The sequence below is a fragment of the Trachypithecus francoisi genome, unplaced genomic scaffold (assembly GCF_009764315.1).
Source record: "Trachypithecus francoisi isolate TF-2019V2 unplaced genomic scaffold, Tfra_2.0 Lachesis_group5, whole genome shotgun sequence".
NCBI classification, from domain to species: Eukaryota; Metazoa; Chordata; class Mammalia; order Primates; family Cercopithecidae; genus Trachypithecus; species Trachypithecus francoisi.
The window spans coordinates 140,256,027-140,281,387 of NW_022681470.1; the positions used below are offsets into that span (position 1 = coordinate 140,256,027).

Genomic DNA, 25,361 nt, shown 5'->3' on the forward strand with positions numbered 1-25,361 from the left:
GCTGGGATTACAGGCTTGAGCCACCGCGCCCGGCCATTGTCTTTTTAACTTTTTGGTCTGTTACACTTCTGTAAGACTGCTACAGCTAGAATCCTCCTCCCTTCTCTAAACCAAAGTATAAAAGAAAATCTAGCCCCTTCTTTGGGGCCAAGAGAATTTGGAATAAAGGACTCCTGAATTCATCTCAAAGTGTGGCGTTTTCTCTCTAACTCGCTCGGTTAAAACAATAGCTGCAGCCTCAACCTCCTGGACTCAAGCAATTCTCTCACCTCAGCCTTCTGAGTAACTGGGAATACAGGCATGTACCACCATGCCCAGCTAATTTTTTTTTTAATTAAAAAAAATTTGGGCCAGGCGCGGTGGCTCAAGCCTGTAATCCCAGCACTTTGGGATGCCGAGACGGGCGGATCACGAGGTCAGGAGATCAAGACCATCCTGTCTAACCCGGTGAAACCCCATCTCTACTAAAAAATATAAAAACCTAGCCGGGCGAGGTGGTGGGCGCCTGTAGTCCCAGCTGCTTGGGAGGCTGAGGCAGGAGAAAGGCATAAACCCGGGAGGCGGAGCTTGCAGTGAGCTGAGATCCAGCCACTGCACTCCAGCCTGGGTGACAGAGCGAGACTCCGTCTCAAAAAAAAAAAAAAAAAAAATTTTTTTGGTCAAGGCTGTGTCTCACTACATTGCCCAGGCTGGTCTTGAAATCCTGTTTAAGTTATGCTTCTGCATCAGCGTCCCAAAATGCTAGGATGACAGGGGTGAGTCACTGTGCCTGGCCTCTATTTCTAATGTCTAGGCAGAAACTGTTGCTGTGTTGTTGCTGTTACATGGTCTTATTACCTATTTGATACAGAGTTCAGATTGATTGTTCCTATTCATATTCTAGTTTGGGTTTTCCCTCTATCTTTGTTGATTTTTTAAAAAATTAAATATGTCAAAGAATAAAGGGCCAAGCACAGTGGCTCACATTTGTAATCCCAAAAATGTGGGAGGCCAAGGAGGGACGATCGCTTGAGCCCAGGAGTTCGAGAGCAGCCTGGGGAACATACAGAGATCTCTTCTCTACAAAAAATATTTTAAAAATTAGCTGGATGTGGTAGTGTACATCTGTAGTCCCTGGTACTCAGACAGGAGAATTGCTTGAGCCCAGGAGGTAAATGTCAGGCCTCTGAACCAATACATCCAGATGGCCTGAAGTAACTGAAGAATCACAAAAGAAGTGCAAATGCCCTGCCTCTTCTAACTGATGACATTCCACCACAAAAGAAGTGAAAATGGCCGGTCCTTGCCTTAAGCGATGACATTACCTTATGAAATTCCTTTTCCTGGCTCATCCTGGCTCAAAAAGCTCCCCCCCCAGCACCTTGTGACCCCCCCACTCCTGCCTGCCAGAGAACAACCCCCCTTTGACTGTAATTTTCTTTACCTACCCAAATCCTATAAAACGGCCCCACCCTTATCTCCCTTGGCTGACTCTGTTTTCGGACTGAGCCTGCCTGCACCCAGGTGATTAAAAAGCTTTATTGCTCACACAAAGCCTGTCTGGTGGTCTCTTCACAGGGATGCGCGTGACGGTAAAGGCTTCAGTGAGCCATAATAACGCCACTACACTCCAGCCTGTGTGACAGAGTGAAGCCCTGTTTTTTTGTTTTGTTTTGTTTTGTTTTAAAGGAAAAAAAAGAATGTGATTTTAAACATCAGAACGGTAAGGTCCCCTGAGCTGGCCATATCATGGTCAAGCCATCCTGATATCCCCCTGCCCTAGTGATAATGTACTTTGTGATAATCCCCGCCCTTGTGCTTGAGAATGCACTTTGTAACATCCTCCCTGCCCTTGAGAATGCACTTTGTAACATCCACCCCCCTGCCTGCGAAAAAAATTGCTCTTAACTCCACCACCTATCCCAAACCGATGAGAACTAATGATAATCCCACCACCCATTGCTGACTGTTTTGTGGGACTCAGCCCATCTGCACCCGGATGTAATACACAGACATTGTTGCTCACACATAGCCTGCTTGGTGGTATCTTTACTCAGACGTGTGTAACATTTTGTGCTGAAACAGAGGAGAGCAGAACTCCTCAGGAGACCCGTCCCCTGTCCTTACACTTCCTCCATGAGGATATCCACCTACGACCTCGGGTCATCAGACCAGCCAGCCCAAGGACCGTCTCACTAATTTCGAATCAGTAAGCGGTTTTTTGCACTCGGGTAAGCGCTTTCTTTTTTTTTTTTTTTTTTTGAGACGGAGTCTCGCTCTGCCGCCCAGGCTGGAGTGCAGTGGCCGGATCTCAGCTCACTGCAAGCTCCGCCTCCTGGGTCTACGCCATTCTCCCGCCTCAGCCTCCCGAGTAGCTGGGACTACAGGCGCCCGCCACGTCGCCCAGCTAGTTTTTCGTATTTTTTAGTAGAGACGGGGTTTCACCGTGTTAGCCAGGATGGTCTCGATCTCCTGACCTCGTGATCCGCCCGTCTCAGCCTCCCAAGGTGCTGGGATTACAGGCTTGAGCCACCGCGCCCGGCCCAGGGTAAGCGCTTTCTTTGCTCTCTACCTCACCTCTCTCGCCTCCCTTCAATTTCTCTCCTTTCAATTTCAGTTTCTCTCCCTTCCTGGTAGAGACGAAAAGGAGACACACTTTCTCCGTGCATCCTAAGACTCTGACATTGGTCACAGACTTAGGAAGACAGTCTTCCCTTGGTGTTTGATCACCGCGCGGATGCCTGCCTCGATCACCCACTCACATTCCCTTGGTGGCAGGTCAATTGTGGGGACACCTGCTTTGGCTGCTTACCCACATTAAAGTCCAGGACTCAGTCAGGGATGCCTACTGGAAGCCTGGTAGCTGCCCACATCCATTTCTCCGTGTCTCTAACTTCCTCTTTAAACTTACTTACCTTCTCAACTATGGGAAACCTTCTGCCATCCATTCCTCCCTCTTCCCCCTTGGCCTGTGTTCTTAGAAACCTAAAACCCCTTTGACTAACACTTGACCTAAAACCTAAACGTCTTATTTTCTTCTGTAATACTGCTTGGCCCCAATACAAACTCGACAATCGTTCCAAGTGGCCAGAGAAAGGCACTTTCGATTTGTCTATCCTACAAGACCTAGATCATTTTTGTCGAAAATTGGGCAAATGGTCTGAGGTGCCTTATGTCCAGGTATTTTTTACACTTCACTCCCTCCCTAGTCTCTGCTCCCAATGCAACTTGTCCCAGATTTTCCTTCTTTCTCTCCCATCTGCTCCTTTGGTCTCCACCCCAAGCTCAGAGTCCTCCAAATCCTACTTTTCCACTGACCCCTCTGATCACTCTCCTCCTCCCCCAACTGCTCCTTGTCGGGCTAAATTGGGTCCCAATTCTTCTGCAGCCTCCACTCCCCCACCCTATAACCCTTCTATTACCTCCTGTCCTCACACCTGGTCTGGCTTACAGTTTTGTTCTACGACTATCTCTTCCCAACCTTCCCAACAATTTCCTCTTAGAGAGGTAGCTGGAGCTGAAGGCATAGTCAGGGTACATGTGCCTTTTTCTCTATCAGACCTTTCCCAAATGAGCCAGCATTAGGCTCTTTCTTATCAGACCCCACTAAATATATACAGGAATTCCAATATCTAACTCAGTCCTACAATTTAACCTGGTGTGACTTAAATGTCATCCTGACCTCTACCCTGTCCCCAAATGAACAAAAAAGAGTTTATTTTCTAGCTCAGTCCTATGCAGACACCTGCCATCTTCATGAGCTAGACCTCCAAGAGGGCACCCGGGCAGTTGAGGATCCCCATGGCAATACCAGACGGACTCCCCAGGTATAGCTAGGCGAGATGACATGGTCTCCTGACTATTCAAGGGGCTCAAAAAGGCAGCACACAGCGCTGTTAATGATGACAAGCTAAAGGAAACTACCCAACGTAAAGACGAAAACCCAGCCCAGTTCATGGCCCGCTTAGCAGCTACCCTTAGACGCTTTACAGCCCTAAACCCATGTGGGCCAAAAGGCCGTCTTATCCTTAATATGCATTTTATCACCCAAACCACTCCCGACATTAGAAAAAAGACTCCAAAAGTTGGATTCTGCCGGGCGCGGTGGCTCAAGCCTGTAATCCCAGCACTTTGGGAGGCCGAGACAGGCGGATCACGAGGTCAGGAGATCGAGACCATCTGGGCTAACGCGGTGAAACCCCGTCTCTACTAAAAAATACAAAAAACTAGCCGGGTGAGGTGGTGGGCGCCTGTAGTCCCAGCTACTCGGGAGGCTGAGGCGGGAGAATGGTGTAAACCCGGGAAGCGGAGCTTGCAGTGAGTCGAGATCCGGTCACTGCACTCCAGCCTGGGCGACAGAGCGAGACTCCGCCTCAAAAAAAAAAAAAGAAAAAAAAAAGCTCCTGGAGCTCAAACCCAACGTTCTTTGGCTGATCTCCTCGGCTTAGCAGTTGAAGACTGATGCTGCCAGATAGTCTCAGAAGCCCCCTGGACCATCACGGACGCTGCGCTTCAGGTAACTCTTACGGTGGAGAGTAAGTCTACCCCCTGTTTAATCGATATGGGGGCTACCCACTCCAAATGACCTTCTTTTCAAGGGCCCTTGCCCCTGTGACTTTTGTGGGTATTGACAACTAGGCTTCTAGACCCTTAAAACTCCCCAACTCTGGTGCCAACTTGGACAATATTCTTTTTTGCACTCTTTTTTAGTTATCCCTACCTGCCCAGTTCCCTTATTAGGATGAGACATTTTAACTAAATTATCTGCTTCCCTGACTATTCCTGGACTACAGCTACACCTCATTGCTGTCCTTATGCCCAATTAAAGGCCTCTTTAATGTCTCCCTACCTTAATCCACAAGTGTGGGATACCTCTACTCCCTCCTTGGTGACTGATCAGGCACCCCTTACCATCCCATTAAAACCTAATCACCCTTATTTACCCTACTCAATGCTAGTACCCCATCCCACAACAGGCTTTAAGAGGACTAAAGCCTGTTATCACTCACCAGTTACAGCATGGCCTTTTAAAGCCTACAAATTCTCCTTACAATTCCCCTGTCCTACCTGTCCAGAAACCGGACAAATCTTACAGGTTGGTTCAGGATCTTTGCTTTATTAACTAAATTGTCTAACCTATCTATCCTATGGTGCCAAACCCATATACTCTCCTATCCTCAATACCTCCCTCCACAACTCATTATTCTGTCCTTGACCTCAAAGATGCCTTCTTCACAATTCCTTTGCACCCCTCATACCAACCTCTTTTTGCTTTCACATGGACTGACCGTGACACCCACCAATCTCAGCAACTCACCTGGGCTGTACTGCCAGTCTGGTGAGTATCGTCATTTAGTCATTATAAGCCGCCTCTTTGATTCCCCTGCTCCTCTGGGAGTCTCTCTTCCTTTCCATCCTTTATGAGCAGCGACCCACAGGTAGAAGAAGCCTGTGGATACTCTCTTGCTGTTTGCTACCTCCCCCACTGGTAACCTGTCAAAGCACATCCCAAATAAAGCTTGTGTGCCACTGCCGCCTTGTGGTCACCTCTTTTTCCTTACTCAGCCAAGAAATCACTTGAACACCCTAAATGCGTGTATGGTTTTATTCTTTACATTTAGATCCCTAGTCCGTTTGGAGTTTATTCTTGTATATGCTGTGAAGTATGGATTTAATTTCATGTCTTCTCAGATGGCTAACCAGCTATCTTAGCCCTTCCAATACAAATGGCATTTTTTGCCCGATTTATCTGAAATGCCACTTTTTTTTCTTTTTTTTTCAGATGGAGTTTCACTCTTGTTGCCCTGGCTGGAGTGCAATGGCAAGCTCTCCGCTCACCGCATCCTCTGCCTCCTGGGTTCAAGCTATTCTCCTGCCTCAGCCTCCCAAGTACCTGGGATTATAGGCATGTGCCACCATGCCCGGATAATTTTGTATGTTTAGTAGAGATGGGGTTTCTCCATGTTGGTCAGGCTGGTCTCTATCTCGTGACCTCAGGTGATCCACCCGCCTCTGCCTCCAAAAGTGCTGGAATTATAGGTGTCAGCCAACACAGCCAGCCCTTTTTTTTTTTTTTTTTTTTGAGATGGAGTCTTGCTCTGTAGCCCAGCTGGAGTGCAGTGGTGCAATCTCGGCTCACTGCAACCTCTGCCTCCCAGGTTTGAGCGATTCTCTTGCCTCAGCCTCTCAAGTAGCTGGGCTTACAGGCGCACACCACAATGCCTGGCTAAATTTTTTTTTTTTTTTTTTAGACGGATACTCACTCTGTCGTCAGACTGGAGTGCAGGGGAGCAATCTCCTGCAACCTCCGCCTCCCAGGCTCAAGCGATTCTCCTGCCTCAGCCTCCTGAGTAACTGGGATTACAAGCGCCCGCCACCATGCCCAGCTAATTTTTGTATTTTTAGTAGAGACGGGGTTTCACCAAGTTGGCCAGGATGGTCTCGATCTCTTGACCGCGATTCACCTGCCTCGGCCTCCTAAAGTGCTGGGATTACAGGCGTGAGCCACCACACCCGGCTACGCTTGGCTAAATTTTTTTGTATTTTAAATAGAGATGGCATTTCACCATGTTGGGCAGGCTGGATTTGAACTCCTGACCTCAAGTGATCCTTCCGCCCTGGTCTCCCAAACTGTTAGGATTACAAGCATGAGCCACCGCGCCTGGCAAAATACATTTATGAACCAAATTTCTACATGTTCTTGGGTCTATTTTTAGATATTTTATTAGTCTGTTTCTGCTTCATGTGCTAGTACCACAGTTTTAATTATAGAGGCTTCATAGTAGTTTTAATTAATTAATTAATTTTTTAGATGGAGTCTCACTCTGTCAGCCAGGCTGGAGTTCAGTGGCACAATCTCGGCTCACTGTAACCTTCGTCTCCCAGGCTCAAGCAACTCTTCTGCCTCAGCCTCCCAAGTAGCTGGGATTACAAACATGTGCCACCACCTCTGGCTAATTTTTGTACTTCTAGTAGAGATGGGGTTTCACCATATTAGCCAGGCTGGTCTTGAACTCCTGACCTCAGGTAATTTGCCCACCTTGGCCTCCCAAATTGCTGGGATTACAGGCGTAAGCCACCGTGCCCGGCTTTTATTTTTATTTTAAAATAATTTAATTATTTGCCTTGCATGAAAACTGTCAGTAGTATGTTTTATCTGCTGCTCATCATTGCTTTTGTTTTTGTTTTCTTGGTTATTATTAGATGTTTGTTCCTCCACATAAACTTTAGTATCAATGTACTTAACTCCAGAAAAAACTTAGTATTTTTATTGGGATTATGTTACATTTCTGAATAATCTTGGGGAGACTGTCTGGTATCAGTGCTATTTTACAATGTAGGAAATGTGATCCTGGCCCATGTGGTAAGATCAGAAAAATAATAGAAATACATATTTTTGGCCAGGGCAGTGGCTCACACCTGTAATTCCAGCACTTTGGGAGGATGAGGCAAGTGGATCACGAGGTCAGGAGTTTGAGACCAGCCTGGCCAATATGGTGAAACCATGTCTCTATTAAAAATGCAAAAATTGGCCGGGCGCGGTGGCTCAAGCCTGTAATCCCAGCACTTTGGGAGGCCGAGACGGGCGGATCACGAGGTCAGGAGATCGAGACCATCCTGGCTAACACGGTGAAACCCCGTCTCTACTAAAAAATACAAAAAAACTAGCCGGGTGAGGTGGCAGGCGCCTGTAGTCTCAGCTACTCGGGAGGCTGAGGCAGGAGAATGGCGTAAACCCGGGAGGCCGAGCTTGCAGTGAGCTGAGATCCGGCCACTGCGCTCCAGCCTGGGCGACAGAGGGAGACTCCGTCTCAAAAAAAAAAAAAAGCAAAAATTAGCTGGGCGTGGTGGCGCGTGCCTGTAGTCCCAGCTACTCAAGAGGCTGAGGCAGAATGGCTTGAACCCAGGAGGCAGAGTTTGCAGTGAGCAAAGATCGCACCACTGCACTCCAGTCTGGGCAATAGAGCGAAACTAGGTCTCCAAAAAAAAAAAAAGAAATAACATTTTTAAAATTTATTTTATGTATATATATAGAGAGACGGGGTTTTGCTGTGTAGCCCAGGCTTGTCTTAAACTCCTGGCCTTAAACCATCCTCCCAGCTTGGCCTCCCAAAGTCCTAGGATTACAGGCATGAGCCACCATGCCCAGCCAGATATACATATTTGATGAAGATTAAAAAAAAACAAGAGTTATAGAAAATATTATTATATTGAAAACGTGGTTGGGCACAGTGGCTTATGCCTATAATCCCAGCACTTTGGGAGGCTGAGGTGGTCAGATATTTTAGGTCAGGAGTTTGAGATCAGCCTGGCCAAAGTGGTGAAATCATTCTCTACTAAAAATACAAAAATTAGCTGGGCATGGTGGCAGGCACCTGTGATCCCAGCTACTCCAGAGGCTGAGGCAGGAGAATCACTTGAACCTGGGAGGCAGAGGTTGCAGTGGGCTGAGATCAGGCCACTGCACTCCAGCCTGGCCAGATCCATTGAGATCTGTCGCAAGCAAGCAAGCAGCAAGAAAGAAAACACAATGCAATCAGTAGGTTCTAAAAAATAAGGAATGAAGAAATAAAGGCCTACAGAAAGCCTGACTGAATGGAAGAGATAGACCATGCCATTCAGTGGCAGGTTTATCAATATGGAAGAATCATGGAAAGGCTCTAGGAACATGAGGAGAGACATACAAACAAGCTTTATATTTATATCTAAAAAGTAAAGTAGAAGTTCCTCTTCAAAGACGTTCCTTCCCATTTAATTAGAAATAAATAGGCCGGGCGCGGTGGCTCAAGCCTGTAATCCCAGCACTTTGGGAGGCCGAGACGGGCGGATCACGAGGTCAGGAGATCGAGACCATCCTGGCTAACATGGTGAAACCCCGTCTCTACTAAAAAATACAAAAAACTAGCCGGGCGAGGTGGCGGGCGCCTGTAGTCCCAGCTACTCGGGAGGCTGAGGCAGGAGAATGGCGGAAACCCGGGAGGCGGAGCTTGCAGTGAGCTGAGATCCGGCCACTGCACTCCAGCCTGGGCGACAGAGCGAGACTCCGTCTCAAAAAAAAAAAAAAAAAAAAAAAAAAAAGAAATAAATAGTAACTTCTCTTAGAAGCAAAATTTATTCAAAGACCTGTACTAACATTCTCAAATATCTGCTAGCCGTTATAAAGATATCAATGTACTTTATATTCTTAGCTCCCACAATTTAGTCTGAATATTTGCCCTGGCATGCTTATACTGGTCCAAATAAGCATTAGGTCATAGCCTGTTCCTTTTCCTTATTTGAAGGTGTTTTGACCCTTCTCAGCATTCCACAAGTTACTTCTTCCTTCCTTTGTTCTCCTCTACCTTTGCCTCTTTTAAAAAGTTGTAAGTTGGCCGGGCGCGGTGGCTCAAGCCTGTAATCCCAGCACTTTGGGAGGCCGAGACGGGCGGATCATGAGGTCAGGAGATCGAGACCATCCTGGCTAATACGGTGAAACCCCGTCTCTACTAAAAAATACAAAAAACTAGCCGGGCGACGAGGCGGGCGCCTGTAGTCCCAGCTACTCGGAGGCTGAGACAGGAGAATGGCGTGAACCCGGGAGGTGGAGCTTGCAGTGAGCTGAGATCCGGCCACTGCACTCCAGCCTGGGCGACAGAGTGAGACTCCGTCTCAAAAAAAAAAAAAAAAAAAAAAAAGTTGTAAGTTGCTAGCCAATCAGGACAAATATAGAATGTGAGGTCCCGTTCCAGCCAACGGAAACCGGATACAGCAGTAGGATGGAAGCACCAGGTTATAAACGACTCTGTCTCCTTTGTTTGGTGTACTCTTTTTTTTTTTTTTTTTTTTTTGAGGCGGAGTCTCGCTCTGTCGCCCAGGCTGGAGTGCAGTGGCCGGATCTCAGCTCACTGCAAGCTCCGCCTCCCGGGTTTACGCCATTCTCCTGCCTCAGCCTCCCCAGTAGCTGGGACTACAGGCGCCCGCCATCTCGCCGGCTAGTTTTTTGTATTTTTAGTAGAGACGGGGTTTCACCGTGTTAGCCAGGATGGTCTCGATCTCCTGACCTCGTGATCCGCCCGTCTCGGCCTCCCAAAGTGCTGGGATTACAGGCTTGAGCCACCGCGCCCGGCCCTGTTTGGTGTACTCTTGTGGCAAAACTGCTGGTGAGTGTACCCTTTCTGTAGGAACTAAAAATGTCCTTGCTGAGTAAATTAAATTACTGTTCAAGTGCTATTTCTTCATGGCACCGAGGAACAAGCATTTCAAACATGTATATATGTATACACACACACTATATATATGTATGTACATATATATATATAAATAGAGACAGGGTCTTGCTACTTTGCCCAGGCTGGTCTCAAACTCTTGGACTTGTAGAAAATGAAATAGCGGTTCCTCTTCAAAGGGACTTTCCTCCCAGTCTGAAAATAAATAGTAATCCCTCTTAGAAGCCAAATTTTCTGAAAGATCTGTGGTCATATTCTTAAATTCTACCAGCTGTAATAAAGAAATCAATATACTCTGTATTCTTAGCTCCCACACTTTAGCCTAGATATTTGCCCGGGCATGCCTGAACTGGTCCAAGCAAGCATTAGGTCATGGCCTATTCATTTCTCTATTTAGAAGTGTATTTGCCTCTCTCAACAGTCCACAAGTTACTTCCTCTCTTCCTTTGTTCTCTTCTGCCTTTGCCTCTTGTGAGAAGTTCTAAGTTGCTAGCCAATCCAGTCAAGTATTGAAGGAGAGGTCCTGTTCCGGCCAGTGGAAGACGGTCACAGCAGTAGGGTGGACGCTTCAAGTTTAAATAACCCTGTCTCTTTTGTTAGTGTGTGCTCTGGTGGCAAAACTGCTAGCCAGTGGCACCCATTCTGCAGAAAGTAAACTAGCCTTGCTGAGATCCTTTGTCTCAGTGTTGATTTTGCCACACTAAGCACCAGTTCCCAGCAGGCTCAAGCTATGTACCTGCCTTAGTCTCCCAAAGTGCAGGAATTACAGGCGTGAGCCACCGCGCTCTCCGAGAAAAACTTTAGAGGAGCATCCCCCGGGATGCGTCCAATCCCTCATCCCCGCCCTTCCAGCCAGACCAGCCGCCTGAACCGCCTGCTAGGCCGGCTCCCACCTCTAAATCGCCCCCGAGTACGGGCCCCACCCCTCGCCCACAGTTCCGTCCGGAGGACCGGTTTTAACCTCAATTTTTTCTCTGGATCTATTTCTGCATCCCCCTCCCTGTGCTAACCCCAGGCCTTCTCCGCACCCACCCAGGAGGAAACCAGAATTTCTGTGTTCTACCCTGTCCTACGTGGCTGAAACTCGAGCCCACGAGCCCCACCCGGCCAGTGGCTCGAAGCGGAAGTGACGTCAGCGCACAACCGGCATCTTTTCCGGCGTTGGCTCCTCTCCGTCAGTGGGGTTTCGCCTTTATGGTGGCGGAGTCAGCCGCGCCTATGGTGAGTTCCGCCTGCTTGGCTGTTCCCTAGATAGCAGGGGGCGGCAAAGGAATGATTGCGCGCCGTCGCGCAGGAGCCTCCCGCATCCGGTTCACTTCGCTCGCTTCTCCAGGGACTATCGGTCTTCCCTGCGCAGCCAGTTCCGAGAGGCTGCACACTCTCAGCTCACTGCAACCTCTGCGACCTTTGCCTCCTGGGTCAAGCAGTTCTCCTGCCTCAGCCTTCCTGGGATTACAGGCAAGTGCCACCACGCCCGGCTACTTTTTGTACCTTTAGTAGAGACGGTTTTGCCATGTTGGCCAGGCTGGTCTTGAACGCCTGACCTTAGGTGATCTGTCTGCGACGGTCCCCCAAAGTGTGGGGATTATAGGTGTGAGCCACCGCACCTGGCCAACTTTTGAAAATTTTAAATTCTGTTCTTCAGTTATCTTAGGTACATAATGAAGTTAATAACTCACATGGCTGGTGACTACTGAATTGTTCTGTGCAGGTCTGGACTGTCTTCTGGTCATACTAGGGGGTAACAGCATCCACAGGAGATCAGGCTGTAGGGACAAATATCAGACCAATTACTAGGGCTGTTTGAATGTAGGTTTTTTTCAGTATTAAATAGAAGTAATGGGCCAGGCATGGTGGCTCATGCTTATTTATTTATTTATTTATTTATTTTTTGAGACAGAGTCTCACTCTGTCGCCCAGGCTGGAGTTCAGTGGCCGGATCTCAGCTCACTGCAAGGTCCGCCTCCCGGGTTCACGCCATTCTCCTGCCTCAGCCTCCCGAGTAGCTGGGACTACAGGTGCCCACCACCTCGCCCAGCTAGTTTTTTGTAGTTTTTAGTAGAGACGGGGTTTCACCGTGTTAGCCAGGATGGTCTCGATCTCCTGACCTCGTGATCCGCCCGTCTCGGCCTCCCAAAGTGCTGGGATTATAGGCTTGAGCCACCGCGCCGGGCCTGCTCATGCTTATTATCACAGCATTTTGGGAGGCCAAGTCAGGAGGATTGTTTGAGCCCAGGAGTTTGAGACCAGCCTGGGCAACCTGGTGAAACCCTGTCTCTACTAAAAAATACAAAAAGTAGCCGGACCCAGTGGTGTGCACCTGTTGTCCCAGCTACTTGGGGGGCTGAAGTGGGAGAATCACGTAAGGCCGGGAGTACGAGACCAGCCTGGCCAACATGGTGAAACCCCGTCTCTACTAAAAATGCAAAAATTGGCCAGGCATCCTGGTGCATACCTGTAATCCCAGCTCCTCAGGAGGCTGAGGCCTGATAATCGCTTGAACCTGGGAGGCAGAGGTAGCAGTAAGTCGAGATCGCGCCACTGCATTCCAGCCTGGGCAACAGAGTGAGACTTTGTCTCAAAATAATAATAATAATAATAATAATAATGAATGATGATGCCTACCTGTGGTCCCAGCTATTCAGGAGGCTGAGGTGGGAGGATCACTTGAGCCCCGGAGGTCTAGGCTACAGAGAGTCGTGTTGGTGCCATTGCACTTCAACCTGAGCAACAGAGTAAGACCCTGTCTTAATATAAAGATAGATAGATAGACAGACAGATAGATAGATAGATGTAATGAGAGCTATTGGGAAGGATGGTTGTAATTAAGTTAGCATGTATATATAAAGCTACTAGAGCTACTTCTGGCATATCAGTCCCCAGTAAATGTCACTTACTGTCATTAATACTTTCGTTACTGAGTGACGATACTGAATGGGCAATTTTTGGTGGCCTTCACATCTGTCACCTGCAGAGGCAAAACTCAGGCATAATGTTTGATGACTGATATTTCATGCTTGTTGTTTGATGATTGATATGAACAGGATCGCAAATAACCCTGTACAAAGAGGAATGGAGATTGCCTCTATCCACCTAGATTCATAAGCTGCCCTGAGGTGATCTTGGGATCAAGGAAGGGATGCACATCGCACCATCAGCTTCAGAGAATGGCAGTCATTGATTTGTCCCGTGGTAAGTCCTTGTTGATGCTCTTTTTCAAAGATTCTGCTTTAGGTCACCCTGCACACCACAAGAGTCCAGTGAGCTGGGCCTGAGCAGGCATGCAGCTGATTGTTTTAGGAGGAATTGAAGTGAACCACAACAGAATGCTGTTTATTTGTTTTTTTGTTTGTTTATTTATTTTTGAGACAGAATCTTGTTCCGTCACCCAGGCTGGAGTGCAGTGGTGCAATCTTAGCTCACTGCAACCTCCGCCTCCCGGGTTCAAGTGATTCTCTTGCCTCAGCCTCCCAAGTAGCTGGGACCACAAGCACATACCACCAGGCCTGGCTAATTTTTCTTTGTTTGTTTTTGTTTTTTGAGATGGAGTCTCACTCTGTCTCCCAGGCTGGAGTGCAGTGCTGTGATCTCGACTCACTGCAACCTCTGCCTCCTGGGTTCAAGCAATTATCTGCCTTCAGCCTCTCATAATTTTTGTATTTTTAGTAGAGACGGGGTTTCATCATATAGACCAGTCTGGTATCAAATTCCTGACCTCAAGTGATTTGCCCGCCATGGCCTCCCAAAGTGTTGGAATTACAGGCATGAGCCACTGTGCCCAGCCAGGATGCTGTTTTAGAATTCAGCCCTGGTTTGTGTACCTTAGGAAATGCTACATAAGCTTCATGAGTATTACTACTATGGGCAGATAGAGAGTCACATTTTTCTGGGTATAAGTTTCCTTGTAAAATGAAACTGTTACCCTTTACCCAACAGGCAGCTCGGCCCACATCTGCTTTTCTGGGTCTAGCTGACACAGGACTACTATGGCATTTCGTGGCAGTGTTATGTGTGTACAGTTTTCTCGAGTGTACAGGAATATATGGGAATTTCAAGCTAGGATGGAATGACTTCTAGGCATGAGAATGTGGGAAGGATGGGCAGCTCTGGCTTCTCATGCTCTCTTACTTTTCCACTAGGGTTTTTTTCCAGGGAACCAATCTGCCCTTTTGAAGAAGAGACGAAGGTAGAAGGGATGGTGGAGGACTACCTGGCAAATGGTTATCAGGTAAGCAGAAAATGTACTGTTGTACAAAATGACATGCTTACATCCAATAGGTAGACACATTTCCGTCTAGACAGACTCATCTCCAGAGTTTTCTTAGAGCAAATGAAGCCTTACTCAAGGACTGAGTCCCCAGATGAATTTCCGCAGGGAATGAAGTCTCCTATATGTAAAGTGTTAAGTTGAAAATCATCTCAATATCTCAGTAATTACTAATTAAGCTTGACTTTCTTGGTGCTAACTGCATGTTTCTTATATTACTGGGTTCTGTGACAGATGATAAGGCAGATGAAAGTGTCCTTTTATCAAATAATTTATTTACTCATCAGCATTTATCAGGTATCTGCAGTGTGCTCAGGAGTGTGCTACATAGAGACCAATGGGACAGGAAGAGCTTCTAGCCTGGTTGTGCTGAGATAAAGTGTAAGCAGTGTGCAGTGGCTCATGCCTGTAATTCCAGCTACTCAGGAGACAGAGGTGAGAGGGACCACTTCAGCCCAGGAGATGGAAGCTGCAGTAAGCAGCAATTGTGCCTGGATGACACAGTGGGACCCTATGTTTATATATAAATAAATAAACAGATCGAATAGATAGATAGATAGATGCTAGATAGATAAAAATTCACGTTTAGGAAGTACTGTTCTAATAAAAATAAAATTTAAAATTTAAAAATGCAAATATTAAAAAATTAAAAATAAATAGATCAGGAAAAAAAGATTTAAAAAAAATTTTTAAAGTGCTGTTTAAGGCATATGCCTGTCAGAAGTCACCCTTGAGTATTTAGACACAAGAGCTCCTGAGACATTAAACCCTGGAATAGATCATGGGAGACCTGAGAACCACGTATAAGTGAGTATAAGGTTCCCCTTCATCATTCTCCGGTGAGCATTGGTGGAAGTGTTCATTGGCTCAAACCAGCATGTGTGTGATGACATAGGATTCAGTGACCTTTGATGATGTGGCTGTGGACTTCACCCCGGAGGAGTGGGCTTTACTGGACACAACTGAGAAATACCTCTACAGAGATGTGATGCTGGAGAACTACATGAACCTGGCCTCCGTGGGTAAGAGTAACATCACTTTGCTTGGCATGGTGGCCTGCACCTGTAGTCCCAGATACTTGGGAGGCTGAGGTGGGAGAATCGTTGGAGCCTGGGAGTTGGATACTAGCATGGGCAGCATTATGTGACCTCGTCTCTTAAAAGAAAAAAATTCTAGGCCGGGCGCAGTGGCTCACGCCTGTAATCCCAACACTTTGGGATGCTGAGGTGGGCAGATCACGAGGTCAGGAGATGGAGACCATCCTGGCTAACACTGTGAAACCCGATCTCTACTAAAAAAAAAAAAAAAAAAAAAAAATAGGTGGGCGTAGTGGCAGGTGCCTGTAGTCCAGCTCCTCAGGAAGCTGAGGCAGGAGAATGGCATGAACCCAGGAAGCGGAGCTTACAGTGAGCCGAGATCATGCCACTGCACTCCAGCCTGGGTGACAGAGCGAGACTCCATCTCAAAAAAAAAAAAAATCCTAAAAATGAAGACTAGGCCAGTTGTGGTGGCTTACGCCTATAATCCCAGCACTTTGGGAGGCCAAGGCGGGCAGATCACATGTGGTCAGGAATTTGAGACCAGCCTGGCCAACATAGTGAAACCCCATCTCTGCTAAAAATACAAAAATTAGACAGACTTGTTGGCGGGCACCTGTAATCCCAGCTACTCGGGAGGCTGAGACAGGAGAATTGCTTGAACCAGGAGGGAGAAGTTGCAGTGAGCTGAGATTGCACCACTGCACTCCAGCGGGGGCGACACAGTGATACTTCATCTAAAAAAATAAATTAATTAAAAATAAAAATAAACACTAGCATCATTTCTTGTAGCCTATTATAGAGCAGATGTATGTTACATGTTTGCTTGTCAATTCTGAATACAATGGGGAATAACAGAGACAGTCCCAAGTAACAGTCCCTGCTGTAGTATGTTTTAATTTACTGTGGTAATCCTGGAAGCATCATCAACAGCATCAGCTTCGTGCTGTAAGAAATATACGTCTTCCGGCCGGGCGCGGTGGCTCAAGCCTGTAATCCCAGCACTTTGGGAGGCCGAGACGGGCGGATCACGAGGTCAGGAGATCGAGACCATCCTGGCTAACACGGTGAAACCCCGTCTCTACTAAAAAATACAAAAAAAAAAAAACTAGCCGGGCGAGGTGGCGGGCGCCTGTAGTCCCAGCTACTCGGGAGGCTGAGGCAGGAGAATGGCGTGAACCCGGAGGCGGAGCTTGCAGTGAGCTGAGATCCGGCCACTGCACTCCAGCCTGGGTGACAGAGCGAGACTCCGTCTCAAAAAAAAAAAAAAAAAAGAAATATACGTCTTCCAGGCCAGGCGCGGTGGCTCAAGCCTGTAATCCCAGCACTGTGGGAGGCCGAGACGGGCGGATCACGAGGTCGGGAGATCGAGACCATCCTGGCTAACACAGTGAAACCCCGTCTCTACTAAAAAATACAAAAAACTAGCCGGGCGAGGTGGCGGGCGCCTGTAGTCCCAGCTGCTCGGGAGGCTGAGGCAGGAGAATGGTGTAAACCCGGGAGGCGGAGCTTGCAGTGAGCTGAGATCCGGCCACTGCACTCCAGCCTGGGCAACAGAGCGAGACTCCGTCTCAAAAAAAAAAAAAAAAAAAAAAGAAATATACATCTTCCTTCCTATTCTTTTTTTTTTTCCCCGAGACAAAGTCTCGCTCTTGTGTCCCAGGCTGGAGTGCAGTGGCACGATCTCCGCTCACTGCAACCTCCAACTCACAAGTTCAAGCGATTCTTCTGCCTCAGCCTCCTGAGTAGCTGGGATTACAGGTGACTACCACCATGCCCGGCTAATTTTTGTATTTTTAGTAGAGATGGGGTTTCACCATGTTGGCCAGGCTGGTCTGGAACTCCTAACCTCAGTGATCCGCCCACCTTGGCCTCCCAAAGTGCTGAGATTACATGCGTGAGCCACGGCATCCGGCCTCCTTCCCCTATTTGATTTAGTAAATTGGAAACTCCAGGGTTGAGGCCCAGTCATCTGTGTTTTCAGAATCAATGAAGATGAATCTAATGTACTATCATGTTTGAGATCCAGTGGCAGAGTTGTTTACCCATGAGAGCAAGCATCTTTTTGTTGTACTTACTGTATTTCTGCTTTTTTTTTTTTTTTTTTTTTTGAGACAGAGTCTCACTCTGTCACCCAGGCTGGAGTGTAATGGTGCCACTTTGGCTCACTGCACTTCAGCCTCCCAAGTAGCTGGGATGAGACACACCTGCCACCATGCCCAGTTAATTTTTTTTATTTTTATTTTTTGTATTTTTAGTAGAGATGGGTGGGGTTTTGCCATGTTTGCTAGCCCAGTCTTGAACTCCTGACCTCAGGTGATCCACCCGCCTCAGCCTCCCAGAATGCTGGGATTACAGGTGTGAGCCACTGCACCCGGCCTACTTACTTTATTTATTTATTTATTTTTTGGTGACAGGGTCTTGCTCTGTTGCCCAGGCTGGAGTGCAGTGGTGCAATCTCTGCTCACTGCAACCTCCGCCCTCCCAGGTTCAAGCAATTCTCCTGCCTCAGTCTCCTGAGTAGCTGGGATTACAGGCAAGTGCCACTGTGCCCAGCTAATTTTCGTATTTTTAGTAGAGAAGGGGTTTCACCATGTTGGCCAGGCTGGTCTTAAACTCCTGACCTCAAGTGATCCACCCACCTCAGCCTCCCAAAGTGTTAGGATTACAGGCATGAGCCACTGTGCCCAGCCTACTTTATTTCTTTTTTTTTTTTTTTTTTTTTTGAGAGGGAGTCTCGCTCTGTCTCCCGGACTGGAGTGCAGTGGCCGGATCTCAGCTCACTGCAAGCTCCGCCTCCCAGGTTTACGCCATTCTCCTGCCTCAGCCTCCCGAGTAGCTGGGATTACAGGCGCCCACCACCTTGCCCAGCTAGTTTTTTGTATTTTTTAGTAGAGACGAGGTTTCACCGTGTTAGCCAGGGTGGTCTCAATCTCCTGACCTTGTGATCCGCCCGTCTCGGCCTCCCAAAGTGCTGGGATTACAGGCTTGAGCCACCGCGCCCGGCCCTTTATTTCTTACTGAAATAAAAGTTTTAGTGCTTTAAAAGTGTGTACCTCAGTCTGAATTTTGGGTTTAATGGGTCAGATATAACCAATCTTTTCTGGGCACGGAAATGGAGATCTTAGCTTTTTTATCTCTTTTGTAATAATTACATTGCTTTTATTAGAAATATATCTCCTGGCCGGGTGCGATGGCTCAAGCCTGTAATCCCAGCACTTTGGGAGGCCGAGACGGGCGGATCACAAGGTCAGGAGATCGAGACCATCCTGGCTAATACGGTGAAAGCCCGTCTCTACTAAAGAATACAAAAAACTAGCCGGGCGACGAGGCGGGTGCCTGTAGTCCCAGCTACTTGGGAGGCGGAGGCAGGAGAATGGCGTAAACCTGGGAGGTGGAGCTTGCAGTGAGCTGAGATCCGGCCACCGCACTCCAGCCTGGGCGACAGAGCCAGACTCCGTCTCAAAAAAAAAAAAAAAAGAAATATATCTCCTGGCCAGGTGTGGTGGCTCATGCCTGTAATCCCAGCACTTTGGGAGGCTGAGGTGGGTGGATTGCCTGAAGCCAGGAGTTTGAGACCAGCCTGTCCTACACGGTGAAACCCCATCTCTACTAAAAATACAAAAAATTAGCCAGACGTGGTGGCACACACCTGTAGTCCCAGCTAGTCAAGAGGCTGAGTCAGGAGAATCGCTTCAAAATGGGAGACAGAAGTTGCATTGAGCCAACGTTGTGCCACTGCACTCCAGCATGGGTGACAGAACGAGACTCCATCTCAAAAAAAAAAGGAGATTTTTAAAGATGTACTTTGCCTCAGAAGATTTAAGCTATTTTTCTCAGAGTTTTGGATATCTTTGAGTTTTATTTTCCGTTTTGTCAAACATTCCTATGATCTAATTAAGCTACCTGTTCTGTTTCTTTATGAACTTTATCTTTTTTTTTTTTTTTTTTTTTTTTTGAGACAGAGTCTCGCTCTGTCACCCAGGCTGGAGTGCAGTGGCCGGATCTCAGCTCACTGCAAGCTCCGCCTCCCGGGTTTACGCCCTTCTCTCGCCTCAGCCTCCCGAGTAGCTGGGACTACAGGCGCCCGCCATCTCGCCCGGCTAATTTTTGTATTTTTTTAGTAGAGACGAGGTTTCACAGTGTTAGCCAGGATGGTCTCGATCTCCTGACCTCGTGATCCGCCCGTCTCGGCCTCCCAAGTGCTGGGATTACAGGCTTGAGCCACCGCGCCCGGCCATCTTTTTTTTTTTTTTGAGACGGAGTCTCGCTCTGTCGCCCAGGCTGGAGTGCAGTGGCCGAATCTCAGCTCACTGCAAGCTCCGCCTTCCGGTTTACGCCATTCTCCTGCCTCAGCCTCCCGAGTAGCTGGGACTACAAGCGCCCGCCACCTCGCCCGGCTAGTTTTTTATATTTTTTTAGTAGAGACGGGGTTTCACTGGGTGAGCCAGGATGGTCTCGATCTCCTGACCTTGTGATCCGCCCGTCTCGGCCTCCCAGAGTGCTGGGATTACAGGCTTGAGCCACCGCGCCCGGCCTGAACTTTATCATTTTGATATATGCTCTTTATCTAGATCTTTCCTACTTTCCTTTCCTGAAGATATTCTCTTCCTGTTTTCCATCAGCTTTAATTTTCATTTCTTTTCTGAAGTCTCCCTGTGTTGCCCAGGATGGAGTGCAATGGCACGATCTCGGCTCACTGTAACCTCTGCCTCCCGGGTTCAAGCGATTCTCTTGCCTCAGCCTCACGAGTAGCTGGGATTACAGGCATGCACCACCATGTGCGGCTAATTTTGTATTTTTAGTAGAGATGGGGTTTCTCCAGGTTGGTCAGGCTGGTCTTGAACTCCTGATCTCAAGTGATCCACCTGCCTCAGCCTCCCAAAATGCTGGGATTACAGATGTGAGCCACTGCTCCCGGCAGTTTTAATTTTCACAGAAGTAGTTTGTAATAAACTATCTAAACACATCAGTTGTGTAATAAACCCCACATCATTATAGCCTGATTTTTGACATACCAAAATCCTCTAGGTTCTCTGGCTTTTATTTTATTGCTGTGTTTAATTTGAAAACAAGTAAAAATGACTCATTCTAAACTAACATTTCTTCTCTAAAGGCTTACATTTCTTTTTCTGCTTAACTTCAGAATGGGAAATACAACCTAGAATCAAACGGCCATCACTTCAGCAGGGTTTTTTGAAGAATCAAATATTCAATGGGATACAAATGGTAAGATTCATGAGGGTTATTTCTTAATTTCCTCTCTTAGAAAAGATTGAGAATTCCATTCTAGAATATCAGCGCAGTCAGAGGTGTGGCTTACATCTGTAATCCCAGCTACTTGGGAGGCTTAAGTGGGAGGATCATTTGAGCCCAAGAGTTCAAGGCCAGCCTAGGCAGCATAGCAAGATTCCAGCTCTGATTTTAAAAAGAGGGTGAATGTGGTGGCTCACACCTGTAATCCCAACATTTTGGGAGACTGAGGTGGGTGGATCACTTGAGGTCAGGAGTTTGAGACCAGGCTGGCCAACATGGTGATACCCTGTCTCTACTGAAAATACAAAATTAGCTGAGTGTGGTGGGCACCTGTCATACCAGTTCCTTAGGAGACTGAGGCAGGAGAATGGCATGAACACAGAGGCAGAGGTTGCAATGAACTGAGATTGCACCACTGCAATCCAGCCTGGGCGACTGAGTGAGACTCTCAAATAAAGTAAAACTGAGTCTGTAGTCCCATCACTTTGGGAGGCCTAGGCAGGTGGATCACTTGAGGTCAGCACTTCGAGACCAGCCTGGCCAACGTAGTGAAACTCTTATCTCCACTGAAAATACAAAGGTAGCCAGGCATGGTGGCAGACACCGATAATCCCAGTTACATGGGAGGCTGAGGCAGAATTGCTTAAACCCGGGAGGTGGAGGTTGCAGTGAAAAAGAAACAGCACAAATGAGAGATACTTGAGAGAATTACAGAGGTAGCCTGTACCGTTGAGGGAGCAGGGTCTCTGGAGAGAGAGTCTGAATGTGGTGAATTTTGTGATGTTTCATTCCTATATAACTTGTCACTTCAAAATACCCACAAGTACACATTCCCACATATGTAACTAGACATTGACGATTTAAACAGTTTCATGAAAATCTACACTATTTGGTTGGGTGCAATGGCTGACACCTATAATCCCAGCACTTTGGGAAGCTGAGGCAGGTGAATTGTTTGAGCCTAGGAGGTCAAGACCAGCCTGGACAACGGAGACCCTGTCTCTACAAGGAATAAAAAATTAGCCGGGTGTGTTGGCATGCACCTGTCATCCAAGCTCCTCGGGCGACTGAGGCAGGATGACGGTTTCAGCCTGGGAGATTAAGGCCGCAGTGAGCTGTGATTGTGCCGTGGTACCCAGCCTGGGTGACAGAGTGAGACCTTGTCTCAAACCACCCCCCACAATAAAAAAAGAACTACAGTTTTTTTGTTTGTTTGTTTTTTAACAATTAGAGCCAGTGGCATAGAATTCTAGCCAAAGTTCCCATCATTCAATCTGGGAGAAATCAGAAAGTCAGGAAATAAAAACAAGGAAGAAAAATTGTAAAAATTATAATTATCAAAGTAGGCAGACATGGTAACCCATGGCTGTAATCCCAGCACCTTGGGAGGCTGAGGCAGGGGGGTTTTGTGAAGAGTTTGAGATCAGCCTAGGCTACATAGCAAGACTCTGTCTCTATACTGATAAATTGAGGCTGGGTGTGGTGGCTCATGCCTGTAATCCCAGCAATTTGGGAAGTCGAGGCGGGCAGATCATGGGGTCAGGAGTTCAAGACCAGCCTGGCCAACATGGTGAAACCCAGTCTCTACTAAAAATTCCAAAACTAGCTGGGTGTGGCTGCACGTGCCTGTAATCCCAGCTACACGCGAGGCTGAGGCACGACAATCACTTGAGCCCAGGAGGTGGAGGTTACAGTGAGCCGAAATCTGGCCACTTGCACTCCAGCCAAAGCGAGACTCCATTTCAAAAATAAATAAACTGAGGTGGGACGTGGTGGCCACGCCTGTAATCTCAGCACTTTGGGAGGCCGAAGCAGGCCAATCACCCTGAGCTCAGGAGTTTGGGACCAGCCTGGGTAACTTGGCAAAACCCTGTCTCTACAAAACAGAAAAATTAGCCAGGTGCAGTGGTGGGCACCTGTATTCCTAGCTACTTGGGAGGCTGAGACAGGAGAATCACTTGAGCATGGGAGGTGGAGGTTGCAGTTTGCTGTGAGTGTGCCACTGCACTCCAGACTGGGAGACAGAACAAGACTTTCTCTCCAAAAAAAAAAAAAAAGTAAACATTAAGAAGTAAAATAATAATTGTCATTAAAATTATGTTTCTGTGTTCAGATGGGTGAAATCTCTTAATATGTCTGAAAATGTTTTAAAACCTTTATCCCGTCATCAACAGACAAGAGGCTACAGTGGATGGAAACTCTGTGACTGTAAGAATTGTGGAGAGGTCTTCAGTGAACAGTTTTGCCTTAAGACATACATGAGAGCTCAGAATGGAGGGAACACTTCTGAGGGTAATTGTTACGGAAAAGGCGTCCTCAGTGTGCACAAGGAAGCCTCTGTTGGACAGGAACTTTCCAAATTTAATCCATGTGGAAAAGTCTTCACTCTAACTTCAGGCCTTGCTGTACATCTTGAAGTTCTCAATGCAAGACAACCTTACAAATGTAAGGAATGTGGAAAAGGCTTTAAGTATTTTGCAAGCCTTGATAATCACATGGGAATCCACACTGATGAGAAACTCTGTGAATTTCAGGAATGTGAGAGAGCCATCACACCTTCCTCACACCTAAAGCAATGTGTAGCAATTCATACAGGAAAGAAATCCAAGAAGACTAAGAAATATGGGAAATCCTTCACTGGTTTTTCTCAACTTTATGCACATGTGAAAACTCATAAAGGAGAGAAGTCCTTTGAATGCAAAGAATGTGGAAGATCCTTTAGAAATTCCTCATGCCTTAATGATCACATTCAGATTCACACTGGAATAAAACCACACAAGTGTACATACTGTGGGAAAGCCTTCACTAGATCAACTCAACTTACTGAACATGTAAGAACTCACACTGGAATAAAACCCTATGAATGTAAGGAATGTGGCCAAGCCTTTGCTCAGTACTCGGGCCTTTCTATACACATACGAAGTCACAGTGGGAAGAAACCCTATCAGTGTGAGGAATGTGGGAAAGCCTTCACTACATCCACAAGCCTTATTCAACATACAAGAATTCACACAGGAGAGAAGCCTTATGAATGTGTTGAATGTGGGAAGACCTTCATTACTTCTTCCCGTCGTAGTAAACATTTGAAAACTCACAGTGGAGAAAAGCCCTTTGTATGCAAGATATGTGGGAAAGCATTTCTGTATTCCTCACGCCTTAATGTTCACCTGCGAATCCACACTGGGGAGAAACCCTTCGTATGTAAAGAATGTGGGAAAGCATTTGCTGTTTCCTCACGCCTAAGTAGACATGAAAAAATTCACACTGGGGAGAAACCCTATGAATGTAAGGGTATGAGTGTTACCATTTAGACCATCAGTTGCCATCTTTAATTATTGGCAATGACACCAAAGATTATCAGATTTGTCCTAAATGCCTTGTGGAGGTTGTAATGGCTCATGGATTGGCCTTAGATGCCATCCTGAAGGTCTGAAATTAAACCTACAGGTTCTGAATACAACTTCATGGTTGCCTGAGTCTGGGCATCTGTGAAGAAGGGTCATGGATGGTGAGGTCAGTACTGCAGCCTGTCTCACCTTGGTGATTACATTCCTAAGATCATAGCATTAACAAGTTCTGTATGAGATACATCATGCAGATTGATCCCAGCCCCTGTTGATGAGTGGCTGCCAGTGTGGCACATTTATGTCAAAATTTACCAGAAACCAAGATGATGTAGGACCCCAGAGGTGGGTTGTTAAGAGATGCTCCTCCAAGGGTCTCTTCTATTTCCACAGATCCTGCAGAGCATGGCAGGAATGAAACCATCCTTAACTGCCAGTGCACTTTCACAGCTGATTATTTCTGTGTCCCCTTGTAAAATCTAAGAAGTGTGACAGCCTTGCCTGTTCTCCCTTGTATGTCTATTTCAGGTGGCACAATGTAAGTGGCAGTGTCTCTTCTAGTGTAATCCAGTCTCTCTCCTCACTCCTCTTAAGATGGCTGATATAGTCCATGAATCCCACTCATGATCTCTTTATCAAATGATTGTTCAGCCACACTTTCAGGATTCTCTTCAGTACAAGTTTTGTAATTTTGCAGTATGGATAGGCTGAGAATTTTCCAAATCTCCAGGTTCTGGTTCCTTTTTCCGTAACAGTTGCTTCTGCAATGCAAGTCTCCTCTTTGGATTTCCCTGTAAGCAGTCAGGAAGAATGAAGCTTCCTGTGTCTTTTAACACTTTAATTACAGATGTTAGTGATAAATACCTAATTTTATCTCTCTCAAGCTCTACCTTGCACAAAATACTAGAATACAGTTCTGCCAAGTTCTTCACCGCTTCATATCAAGGGTTGTCTTATTTCCCAATAGCATGTTCCTCATTCTCCAATGACACCTCACCAGAATCACCCTTGCCAACCTTATTTCCAGCTTGCACATCACAGTTTTTCCAGCCACTACTCATTTGTCACTTTCAAAGCTGCTTCGCATTTTTAGTTTTGTTGTTTCTTTGTTTTTAATCTACCTTAATGAGCTCAGGCCACTGTAACAAAATACCACAGACCAAATGGCTTACAAATTCATTTAATTGTAAATAAATCAGGTTAAAAACATTACATTCTGCCGGGCGCGGTGGCTCAAGCCTGTAATCCCAGCACTTTGGGAGGCTGAGACGGG

General features: G+C 46.9%; 1 protein-coding gene across 14 annotated transcripts in view; it reads left to right on the forward strand.

Annotated features, from left to right (window-relative positions):
* ZNF561 (zinc finger protein 561) overlaps positions 1-24,209 on the forward strand; it is a 73,194-nt gene extending 48,985 nt beyond the window's left edge. For 9 of the 14 annotated variants that reach the window (XM_033198927.1, XM_033198924.1, XM_033198933.1 and 6 more), the window contains 2 exons: positions 20,611-20,717; positions 22,919-24,209. In XM_033198927.1, the coding sequence (XP_033054818.1) occupies positions 20,611-20,717; positions 22,919-24,055 (1,244 nt within the window). In that variant the 3' untranslated portion in view covers positions 24,056-24,209. Of the gene's footprint in view, positions 1-11,173; positions 11,630-12,182; positions 12,203-13,228; positions 13,377-14,323; positions 14,413-15,146; positions 15,474-20,610; positions 20,718-22,918 lie in introns of those variants that run through there. The other 5 variants (XM_033198932.1, XM_033198923.1, XM_033198941.1 and 2 more) reach the window with 5 other exon arrangements.
* Positions 24,210-25,361: the final 1,152 nt, after the last annotated feature.